We start from the raw sequence: 12,500 nt of genomic DNA, 5'->3' as shown, positions 1-12,500 counted from the left end.
TTATCGTCCTGGGATCAAACATTCCCAAAATGGTCCGAAAATCCAAAAAAATTTAAAAAAAAAAATCGATTTTTTGCTGTCCGTAATTTGAACTTGCCGTGCGCGCTGCGTGAGAGCATTGTTTTGGTTCGTCATTTCTCCGACATCCAATCGAGCGCTGCTGCATCCTCCCCACTTCCCGCCTGTCTCTCACCGCGACTGGACCTACACTCTTCGCCATGGCTGCCCACATGCTCGCTTTTGTGGTGGTGCCGTACTTGCTGCAAGGCCTCCTGCTGCTCTCTGCCCTCCTCTTAGTGTGTATGATGATGGCCCCGCCTCCTGAGAAAAGGAAGAGAGTGGTGTTGACTCTGGAGAAGAAACGGGAGATATTGGAGAAAGTTGATGCGGGTTGGTCTTCTTCACGCATTCTCCGCGAGTTTAACCTGGCCCGGTCGACTTTGTTCGATATCAAGCGTTCCCGAGACAAGCTCATGCAGTACACGGCTGACTTCTCGTCGAGAAGCAAACGCAACGTGGAAAGGAAGGTTATGTTTACCCCCAAGTATGCAGAAATCGACCGATCCACGTTGATTTGGTATCGACAGCAATGTGCAGCTGGTGTGATGGTACGTGGAACGGAGCTGAAGGCTGCTGCTGAGAAGTTTGCAAGGCTTCACGACGCCCTAGACTTCAAGGCATCCGAGGGTTGGCTCTTCGCGTTCAAGTTGCAACATGGCCTTACTAACCGTAAAGCACATGGCGAAGCATTGGACGCTAACAAGGATGGAGTTGACGAGATTCGGCACAAGGTGAAAGGCTTGATCGACAGGGAGGGCCTCACTCTCGGTCAAGTCTATAACGCTGACGAAACTGGCCTATTCTATCGCTTGGTGCCAACGAACACTCTAGCTGATGAGACGGAGAAGCGTGTACCTGGCCGTAAGCTTTCTAAGGAACGGATATCTGCTTTGTGTTGTGCCAATGCTAACGGCATGCACCGGCTTAAGCCCGTTATTGTTGGCCATGCAAAGCAGCCTCGGTGCCTTCGTGGGGTGATGGATGTCCTTCCTGTCGTATGGTACCATTCTTTGAAAGCATGGTTCACAGCTGTGATTTTCAAAGACTGGTTTCACCGTCACTTCGTCAAGGAGGTCATCCAGTACCAGACGAAGACACTGGGAATTCCTCGCGACCAGGTAAAGGCTCTCCTTCTCCTCGACAATGCACCTGCCCACCCATGCGACAAGGACTTGGTTGCTGAGAATGGCCGTATTAGGTGCATGTTTCTGCCACCTAATACGACTGCTCTCATTCAACCCATGGACCAAGGAGTGATCGTGGCAACAAAGCGCCTGTACCGTCGGAAGTTCCTGGACGAGGTGATGGTTGTTCTCGAGGACGAGGACGAGCGCAGGGAAGGACGTGACACTCGAGGCAAGCGGACTTTGGAAAACCTTCGCCGCTACAACATCAAGTCTACGCTGTACAACTGGGCTAGTGCATGGAAGGAAGTCCCTGTGAAAACTCTTGAAAATGGTTGGTCTCGTCTGCTTCTTGGAACAGATGTGGAGTACGATTTCCTAGGGTTTGACGTGGATGACTTCCATGCACGGCTACGCACGCACGGCAACGATGTTGATGTGGACGATGTTCGTGAGTGGTTGGACGATGACGAGGGCGATCCTGGGTATCAGACGTTGTCTGATATCGAGATCGCGTCTTCGGTTGCTGGTGTCAGTCCCGAACTTGAAGATTCCGACGACGAAGGCGATGATGATGCGGACTCCTCTCAGCAGGACACTACTCCAGCTATCCCCAAGCTGAGCGCACTCCGGGAACATCTAGAGTTCGTCCTAGACTACCTGGAACACCCGGACTGCGACAGGGAGATGGGGCCCTTGGGACTCGTGGAGGAAGTGCGTGCTTTCCGGCAGCGCATCATCAATCGCCAGAATCGTCAGTCCTTGCGTCAGTCAACGATTGACAGTTTTTTCAGGCCCGTGACCCCCACTGTGCCAAGCCCTGGTTCCACTCCGTTGCCTCCCCAAGACAGGCCCTCATGCTCCGAGCCACAGCCCAGCACATCAGCTACAGTGGAGTCACCGCTCGATGTGAGTTTGCAGCTATCTTCAGAGTCTTCTGTAGTCGGTACGCCATCACCACGACCCACCGATGCACCCCTTGGTCGCCTGCCAGTGATACTCTCGGACTCTGACAGTGAATAAACAGCAAGAACTTCTCCACTAGACCACACGGGAATTTTGAGTGTTGTGCAGTGAAAAAAACGGTGTGTTGTGTTAAGGTTTTCGAAATGAGAGAAAAGACTCAGTAGAAAAGAAATTTAACGTAACTAACCTTCTTTGTTTTGGCTTTGGAAAATAAAAAAAACTTGGGAATTGTTAATGTGCAACACTGAATTAAAATGGAACATTATTTGGACTGAAGTGAACACTGTGAAGAGAACGGACTTCTGTGTGTTATTGACTAAGTTCAGTGCAAGACTTCAGGAAGAGTGTACTGCAAGTGCTTCAGGAAATCGTTCTTACTGTCAGAGTCCGAGAGGAGGCGGTTATTCATCAAGGTGGCCAGGGACTTGCTGTAAGTAGCCAGAATGTTTCATATTGTACTTTTTTCCATACTATACTTACCAGAATGTGTCATACTGTACTTTTTTCCATACTATACTTACCTCATGCATGTGCAGTAGGAATGTGTTTTTCAGAGTTAGGTTTGGTTAGAGTCCATAAGTACCAGACTGTTTATTAATGTATGAACATACTTCTAAACCCTCATTTTATGTTTCTTTTGCATTTATTTCAGTCATTTATGTGCCTTATTGGTGTGATTTGGGTGTTAAATAGGTGCTATGCATGTCCGGAGGGAGTTGTATAGGTGTTTCTCTGAGTTAGGGTCCATAAGTACAAGTCCATAAGCTGGGGCCCAATATCCGGACGAAACCAATATCCGAACCTACCGATGGCTCTATTGATCCGGATATTGGAGGGGTTACTGTATATTGGTTTTCAAGCAGTAATGTAGGCATTATAAGCATTGTTTCACTCACTAACTCATCCCCATACCTGACCTTCTTTTGCCACATTACCTGATCATTATTTCTGACTGTTTCTTCTTCTAATGCTATGTAAACTCTGTCCTCCACATTGTCATCGATTGGGGAATCACTCTGGCCCTGAATATCTTTACTGGCCAGGTCACTGGTAACAGGTGAATTGCCGAGACAATGGCGTGAGGGGGGGAGGGGGGAAATTATGCAGTGTAAGGCATTGTCCCTGCTTGGCATCTTGTAGAGGAATAGAGGAAGGTGTCCCGTGTATTCGTACGAAAAATCACGTGCGAAAATTGAAAACTGTGCAAATTAGGGACCTTGCAATTGCACAGTGTACCAGTACGTCGCCAGGACTGGCAAATGCAAAATGTTGCAACGTACCCATACGTCGACGGGACGGGGCGGGTTAAGGATGCATGGAGAGAGCATTATAGCAGGTTATCGAATCAGGAGTTTTGACTGGGACAGGGAAGGTTTGGAGCCAGCAGATCCAGTGTTTGGCCCATGGCCTTTGATTGATGCTGCTATTGTGAGTGAGGCAATAGGCAGGATGCAGGGGGGAAAGTCAGCAAGTGTGTCTAGGTTGACTGCCGAAATGTTGAAGGCCTCAGGAGATACAGGGGTGAGGTTAGTCACTGACCTGATAAATATGATAATATATGAGTGTGTTGTCTCAGATGATTGGTTGAAGAGTGTAATTGGAAATGTGTACAAAGGGAAGGGTGATGCCCTGGAAAGAGGAAATTATAGAGGTACAGTATAGAGCTTTTAGATCAGATAATGAAAGACATGGAGAGAGTTCTAGAAGGTATGATGAGACATAAAGTGAATATTGATGAGATGCAGTTTGGGTTTATACCAGGCAGGGGTACCGCTGATGCCATATTCATTGTTCGACAGCTTCAGGAAAAATATGTTGGGAAGAAAAGGAATCTGTATTTAGTTTTTGTTGATTTGGAAAAGGCCTTTGACAGAGTCCCTAGAGAGGTGGTGATGTGGGCAATGAGAAAGCTTGGCTTGGAGAAGTGGGTGGTTAGGGTGGTTATGGCCATGTATGTGGATGCTTGCACGCAGATAAGAGTGAATGGAGATTTGATTGATGAGTTTTCCGTGAATGTTGGTGTGCATCAGGGGTCAGTTTTGCGTCCCATGTTGTTTATCATGGTACTTGAAGCCCTGTAATGTGACTTCAGAAACGGACTCCATGGGAGATGTTGTGTGCTGGTGATTTGGTGTTGATTGCAGAGAATGAAAGGGAGGCAGAGGAAAGATTTAGGAAGTGGAGAGATGGTTTGGGGTGCAAGGACTTTAGGGTAAATGCAGATAAAACAAAAGTGATTATATCTAGGGTTGGTGGCGGTACTGTCAGAGACGAGGGAGCGTGGCCATGTGGAGTTTGCCACAAGGGTGTGGGAAGTAATTCCATCTTGTGCATTGTTTGTGATAAATGGGTGCATAAGAGATGTAGTGGTATCAGAGTAGACTGCAAGATAATGCTGATTTTATGTGTGCGGTGTGTCGGGGAGAGCAAGTGGAGATTGTCAGGCATGAAAGGATTGAACTTGCTGGTGAGTCTCTTGAGTGTGTGGAAGAGTTTTGTTATTTGGGAGACATGTTATGTGCTGGGGGTGGGGCTGTAGCTAGCTCTGTGGCTAGGGTGAGAAGTGGTTGGAAGAATTTCAAGGAGCTATTGCCTCTCCTGACATTGAGAGGACTCTCCCTACGTGCTAAGGGGTCTTTGTATGCAGCCTGTGTTAGGAGTGTGATGCTGTATAGTAGTTAGACCTGGGCAAGAAAGGAAGAAGATATTTGCAGGCTCAAACATACAGAAATGACAATGATTAGATGGATGTGCTGTGTGCCCCTGCATGCAAGGCCTGGGGAGGCTGGGATTACGATGGACGAGTTGAGAGGTAGGATGGGACTGGAGTGTATTGGTGTTGTGATAAGGAGAGGTAGATTGAGGTGGTTTGGACATGTGGAGAGGATGGGGGATGATAATTGGGTGAAGAAGGTGAGAAGTGTTAATACTGGGGGTGGGGTTGTGATGGGTAGACCGAGAAAGACATGGGACGAGGTCATTAAGTGTGACCTCAGGGTTAAGGGACTGAACGGGGAGGCTGCCATAGATCATGCAGCATGGAGAGCCACCATTAGGTGACCAAGGCCGATGCATGCAAGCATGTTGGAGCCTTCAAAAACGAAACAAAACAAAACAAAATGAGTGTGACCCAAGGATGGTTTTAGGGGGGTCAAAATTCAGATCTGGGTCATTTAAGGTCACTGATATTGTGTTCGCTTTTTTGGCCCAGGCAACACTGGGTACCCGTGCAGCCCAATTTTTGGCATGGAGACTCACTCAGCCTCCAGTTTGGACACAGGCTGTGTGAGGTTGACCTCCAAGATCATATGAGAACACTGGTCAGAGGTCATTTGAGGTCACCAGTAATACACATTCGAATGACTGGACCCAGCCGCCCAGTTTTTGGCATGGAGACTCACGTGACCTCCAGTTCGGACATAGGCTGTGGGAGGTTGACTTCCGAGGTCATTTGATGTCACTGGTAATGGTAAACAGGTGCAAACAAATACTGTGTGTTAGTCTGCAAAAGCTAAATAGAAAGTTCTTGGATCCCATATAATCCCTCTTCAGATGCATAAGAGGTAAATGGTCTTTCTGGAGTAGGTAGAAAGAATGAACTAGAATAAATTGGATCAGAGTGTTCTCCTTTCTTAGCCTGGACAGTGCTGGGTACCTCTGCTAGTTAGCCATATAATATGAATTTCAGTGGAACAATTTACATATTTTGAGTTGCATGGTAAAATTTCTGTATACATCCATGCAAACTGAAGGGGTACCAGTACTGTAGTAACAGTAGTAGTAGTAGTAGTGGTGGTGGTGGTGGTGGTGGTGGTAGTAGTAGTAGTAGTAGTAATAGTAGTAGCAGTAGTAGTTGCAGTGGTAGTAGTTGCAACCCCAGGCTCGTCTGAAATGTGTACCCAGTGAATTGCAAGTTTAAATTGTCCTTCTGCAGTTCACCATCCTCCTTTTAGGGGGACAGAGATGTAGTTGAGGGACATTCGTAAAACTGGGTAGATGAGCAGCCTGGTCATATCGGTGCCACTACATGAAGGCACCCCTTTCTAGCACCTACAACATCAGAGTGAAATAGTTTGTTGTGAGAGCATTGATTGATGAAAGTCTCTTTTGGTTGCAGTGTTTGGCGCTGTCCGGTGTGTGATGATGAGCGTGAGTCTCCTGCAGACTTCCAGAAACATCTTCAGTCTCACCCCATCAATGATATCAACACTGCCATTACAAAGATCAAGGTTTGCCATTATTTTTTATTTTTTTATTTTTTTTTCCTAGTGTCAAAGTTGGGTACTTTCTCTTTTGTGGAACAATTCTCTGATGCATGCAGGGAGATTAACACTCAAGCCTTGGTCTTTTGGGGTATGGCAGGGAAATGTTCCTTTGAAGTATGTGCTAAGAGCACTGTTTGCCAAGTACTGTGTTATATGTAGTTGCACTGCATTGTTATTCTGTTATCTATTATTATTACAAGCATTAAACAAGAAGGATATTTATAAGCTCAGACATACAAAGACAAGAATGATTAGATGTATGAGTATTGTGTCCTTGAATGACAGGCCTGGGGGGGTTAGGATTGCAAATGAAGAGTTGGTAGAAGGGATGGCATCTGAATGTAATGTGATAAGAAGGGATAGATTGTGATGGTTTGGGCATAAGGAGAGGATGGAGGATGACAACTGGGTGCGGAGGGTGAGAGGTTTGATCGTAGAGGGAAGAGTTGAAAGAACCAGACTGAAAAAAAGTGAGATGAGGTCACAGAGCATTACCTCAGGGATAAGGGACTGAATAGAGATTCTGCTAGAGATTGAACGGTGTGGAGAGCTGCCATTAGGTGATCAAGGCCGACTCATGCAAACTTGTTGCCAAAGCAACAACAAATCAAAGCATGCTGTTGTAGCCACCATGTACTCTCCATCCAGGCAACTATGGTCTGCTGCCGGTAGTGGATATATTGCCATTGTCAGGTTTCAGGTTTGTTTTTTTTGTATCACCAGGTCCACACACACCACAGTCATTACCTTTCACTTGTTACTGTTTGCTCCTGCTAGTGGTGTGTTGTATACTAAATTCATCAGCATTTGTTCAAGATGTTTGCATACTTTTATCTTTCCTTTCTTTCAGCGGGAGGACTCGAACTTAGGCCCAGAAAAAGTTCATACACTGACTGCTCAAGACATGGACACCATCCTTCAGCAGACTAATGATGTCAAAATGGTAGGAGGGGAAGATAAGAATAAGAAGCAAGAGGAGGATGGCTTAGACGCAGCACAGGGCAAGCAGGCACAGAAGAGGGGTGATACCAACTTGCAGATGGAAGTTGTTTATATAAAAGACAATGCTAGAGAAGAGGTAAGCAACAGTTTGAAGAACTTTTATTATAATTTTTGTAGGAGTAGTTAGAGAGGTTGTGTGGCACCCATCTGGTAGCAGAGTCTCACCCCTTTCCTGTCCAGCAAGATTTAATCAATACTCCAAGTCCTTCACATATGCAGCAGATCAGCCCTGGAAATTTCTTCCTCTGTGTGTATATTATTTTGCCTATGACCTGCAGTCTTTTAAGTGCAGTATGTCTGGGCATCTTGAAATACCGGATCATGAATTTAGTTCTCTTTTGTATGTTTTTTTTTCTTTCTTTCTTTTTTTCTTGGAAGGAACAATTTTGCAATTTTCTAGCCTTTGGTTTCTTCTTCCATGCATAAAAAAAAAAAAAAAAGTCTGGATGATAGCAAGTTTCCAGCAAGAAGGAAAGATGCAAGTTAACAGAGACAGAAGAGTTTGCTTGGGTGGGGTGTCCATATGGAAATACAGTTCTTAAGAAGAATGATAATAAGGGTGCCATCAGGACCTTATTTCTTATTACCTCCACCAATGAAATTTGAGGAGGTTATCAAACGTATTCACTCATGTCTGTCTGTTTGCGTACCATATAACTAATATAACTTTTTAAAATTTCAGCGAAATTTGTTAGATACTGTAGTTGGGCAGTGGGTGATGAAAGAGTTGATTAGATTTTGAGGTGGATATGGATCTAGATGCAGAAAATAATGAATTTTATTGGCTTTGGCAAAGGTATGTGCTCTCTGAAACTGTGTAACAGGGCTGACTAAGACTGTAGAACTAATTGAGCACATGAGACCATAAAAGCTTTTTTTCTGGTAAGAAAGAGGAATTGCAGCAGTAAATCATATATATTATTGATGTTGGTGGAGGTATGAGTTCTCAGAATGCATTCTAGTTATTAACAAGTACTTAGCAGCCTGAAAAGTTGGTTGACATCAGCCTACAGTCCATTGGGTTCATATTTCAGATGAACTCAGGTCTACAACTGCTGCTATTACTACTACAGTACTTGAAGTGGATTTGGCTAGGGTGGTGAAAAAAGTTACAGGTAGTCTTCATTGTAAATAAGGAATGTCTTCCAAAATGTCACAGCTTTACCATACATTTGGTACTGAAAACTGGGTCTACAGCCAGAATTTCAGGGGACTATATGGTGATTGAATGGAAGTGAGGCTTATTGAGTTGGGGAAATTTTGGTTAATATCTCATTTTGTCAATTTTTTTCTGGCTCTGGACCCTACTCACCCAACCTTGGGATGGGAAAGGTCTGGATGATGATGGTAATGATAAACTGGGGGTAATTTTAAGTCAGCTTTATTGTTAGTAGTGGTACTTTAATGGATATTAATGTCATCACACCAGTCCTAAAAGAGATAACTGTAGCATGCTTCAGTATGGAAAGTTTGGTAATAAAGCCCAAGCAGTGATATGTGAAGGTGTGACAATATCTGGTGATGGTGCTTGGGAGGACTGCTAAGCTTCTTTGAATGGACTGTTTAGGCTTCAGGTAATGGATGGTTTTACAGTACTTAATTTACGAGGTCTAAAATGTAAAGAAAACAAAAAGTATACAGTTGCTTCAGTGAGACTTCTTCAACATCGAACTTTACATGTAATAATGAATTTGAAAATATTAATTGATAATACATGTTTGAAATATTGTAGTAAAGTACACTAACAAAATCCTGACAGTTAGTTTTTCATTTATGCATTCAGCTGTCGATTTGATCATGTTTATGGCTGGATCATATTATTACTAGTGGTAACTTTGTTCTGCTTCAGGTTGAGCCCCAGAAACATGCCCACCAGTGTAAGACCTGTGGTAAGAGCTTCAAGAAACCATCAGACTTGGTGCGACACATCAGGATTCATACTGGTGAGCGGCCATACCCGTGCAGCTTGTGTATGAAGGCATTTGCGGTAAAATCTACCTTGGATGTGCACATGAAAACTCACTCAAAGAGGAAGGACTTTATGTGCCCTGAATGCAACACTTTGTTTGCAACAAAAGGCAGCCTTAGCATACATATGAGGCTTCACACTGGTGACAAACCATTTAAGTGTAACCACTGTGGCCTGAAATTCCGAACCTCGGGTCATAGGAAGGCTCACGTCATCAAACACTTTAAGACGGCTCAGTCCCTTTCAGCAGGGAAAGTGTCATCCAAATTACTGGTAGTTGATGAGGATCCTCTGGAAATTAACAACCAGCAGGCAGAACAGACTGTTATGGAGTTACCTGCTGAGGAGACTCTTAATTCTGTTATCATGATGCCTGATGGTACAGTGTCATTACAGCTGACAGGCATCAACCTGGGAACCATTGACCCATCAGCTCTTCTCAACCTACAACCCATGACCCTCGATGAGAGTGTGTTAAGTCAGTTACAGGCATCAGGTGTGGCCATGATGGGTGGTGGTGAAGGTGTGGCAGCTGATGACGATGCTGAGGACACCATTTCCGTCAACCCGAATGTGGTGATGACTCAGCCTCGCAATATAAGGACTCCAAATGTTGAGGTTCCTGATGACACTGCTTTTGAGATTTACATGATGGACCATGAGGGTAGATGGGTAACGGCACCAACTGACACAGCTCTAGATCGTGACATTGATGCCACTCACGATAACCCTACCTTTGTATCACAGGAATTCAGTCTCTCTGATCTGGCCATTCCAGGTCCTAATAATACCATTCATTGTGCCCCATGTTCCAAATCTTTCGTCAAGGTGGCAGAGTGGGAGGAACATTTAATATCCCATAACATTTTTAGGGTTGGTGATGACAGTGAGAATTTAGAAAAAGGAATTCAAGAGTCTAGTGTGCCTCAAGCTGGTGACCATGATGAAGCACAAGGGAGTACCAGTTTACAACATACAGGTGATAAAACTCCCACACAAATACATATGGAGGAAATAGTCATACCGAAATTAGAGGTTGAAAATGGCCTCAACTTTAAGTGTGCCCTTACAAACTGTGGGAAAATATTTAACAGTGAAGTGAGTCTTGACCAGCACATACTGAGTGTGCACATGAAGTCATATGAATGTCCCAAATGTATAGGAGTGCTTTTCACTTCTGCTGCAGCCTTACAGAAACATATCAAAACCCACCATCCTGATAACAACAGGGCCCACAAGAACAGGAAAAATTCGAGCATTATAGAAAAAGTAGGTCATAGGATTAAGGTGACTGAGTGTCAGCGAGAATGGGCCGTAGCCAGTTCCCAGCAGATAGAAGATCTTGACTCATTAGAATTATTTCCATCAGTTAACAATTCCCATCTTGAGTAATAGCCAGAATAATTAACCCTTTCAGTCCATTGATGTGTACAGTACACTTGTATTTAGTTTTAGTTTGTGCCACCACCAGACAGTTTTATTCAGCTTATGGCCATGCCTACACCAAATACTCACTGATGCGGGTGGGAGTGGGTGGTAGTTTTGCATCACTGTAACTTGTACAAGTGGCCCCGACTGGATGTTGGTGAGTGCGGGTGTGAGTTTTCCATCATCATAACTTGTACAAGTGACCCCACTGGATGCGGGCAGATGCAGACGAGAACTTCTAAAGGTTACAAGGACACATAACTCCTTTTTGCACCAGCAACATTTGGTGTGGACATGGCCTAAGAGAGGGGCACCTAATAGTGAAAGGGTAATAGCATGCCATATCTAACCCTTACAGCTTGAAATATCTCTCCTAAGCTATATAAACCTGTCTGAAGATGGCAAGACTAAAATGTCATCAGATTAAAGAGTTAATTGTTATGTATATAGGCCTATATGTTATTCTGACCTTTGTAGAGCCTTATTTTATTGGACTTTGTTTCTTTTTTTTAACATAGCATATTGTGGAACAGATTATGCATTCATAGAAATTTACCTATATATATGTATAGATAGATAGATAGATAGATAGATAGATCTATATATATGTATGTATGTATCTATCTATCTATATCTATCTGTCTATCTATCTATCTATCTAACTATCTCTTTATCTCTCTATATATCTCTATATATCTATATCTATCTATCTATATATATATATATATATATATATATATATATATATATATATATATATATATATGACAATTAGTACAGACTGTCTTCATTATAAGGGATGTGTTTTAAATTATCTGATTGTTTTACAGATAATTTTATATACCTACCTATTGTCAGAGGCCTTAATCTCTGAGAGGGTGGCCATGAACAAATTGCTTCCATGTCACCCTGTTTTCCACCATCAGGCTGCCATCCCTCCAACTTACATCAGTTTCTTTCATATCCTTCTACATCCCATCTTCTGTCTTAACTTTGATTTCCTCCTCCACCTTACTTACATACACACTTAGTTCATCATTTATTCTCTCTCCCATCACTTGATTTCATCCTCAGTCTACCCTTACCTCTTTCCCCATCACCACAGTCAGTCTCTCATTCTGCATTTTCTTCAAATGGCCAACCACAAAACCTGTAACTGCTAATGTAAAATGAGGAGAAATTGGCAAATTCATTTCATAGGTAACAGTGAGAATTTATTAGGCAGTATTTCTCTACTGAGGTTGTAAGAGCAGAAAAGAACATCAGACAGCTTAATTATAAGGAGGTCTAATTGTATTGAAGTTGCTGGAGAGGGACACCTTCATGTGGTGGCACCAGTATAACTGGGTGGTGAAACTGCCCAGTCATACAAATGTACCTCAGCTTCCTCTCTAGTCTTGGAAAGAAGGATGGTGAACTACAGGAATGGGTCAGCTTCAGGTTGCTGTCCACTGGGTTTATATTTGATGATCCTGGGACTGCAACAACTACTACTATAACTGTGTTCTTATAAATCTTGAATTAAGTTTATATTACAATTATTTGCAGTTCTAGATAGTGCAGGAACAAATGTTTCAAAAATGTGATAGTTTTGTAGTAAGAAATTTGCATGGTTATGAGTGTGAGAAGTTATAGATTGGATAATTGTAAATATGGAGGTGGGACAACATGAGTTTAGCTCAGATC

The 12,500-nt window shown here is 43.5% G+C and overlaps 1 protein-coding gene across 1 annotated transcript in view; it reads left to right on the top strand.

Annotated features, from left to right (window-relative positions):
- The window catches only part of LOC145404785 (uncharacterized), a 73,382-nt gene extending 62,604 nt beyond the window's left edge, over window positions 1–10,778 (top strand). The window contains exons 28-30 of the mRNA XM_080276302.1: window positions 6,268–6,379; window positions 7,266–7,493; window positions 9,267–10,778. Coding sequence (XP_080132428.1) covers window positions 6,268–6,379; window positions 7,266–7,493; window positions 9,267–10,778 — 1,852 coding nt within the window. The remainder of the gene's footprint in view (window positions 1–6,267; window positions 6,380–7,265; window positions 7,494–9,266) is intronic.
- Window positions 10,779–12,500: the final 1,722 nt, after the last annotated feature.

Source organism: Coenobita brevimanus, chromosome 7, assembly GCF_032717465.1.
Source record: "Coenobita brevimanus isolate Jiangsu-jjx chromosome 7, ASM3271746v2, whole genome shotgun sequence".
Classification (NCBI taxonomy): Eukaryota; Metazoa; Arthropoda; class Malacostraca; order Decapoda; family Coenobitidae; genus Coenobita; species Coenobita brevimanus.
Note: the sequence above shows the minus strand (reverse complement) of the source record. Positions and strands in the feature narration are given on the sequence as shown.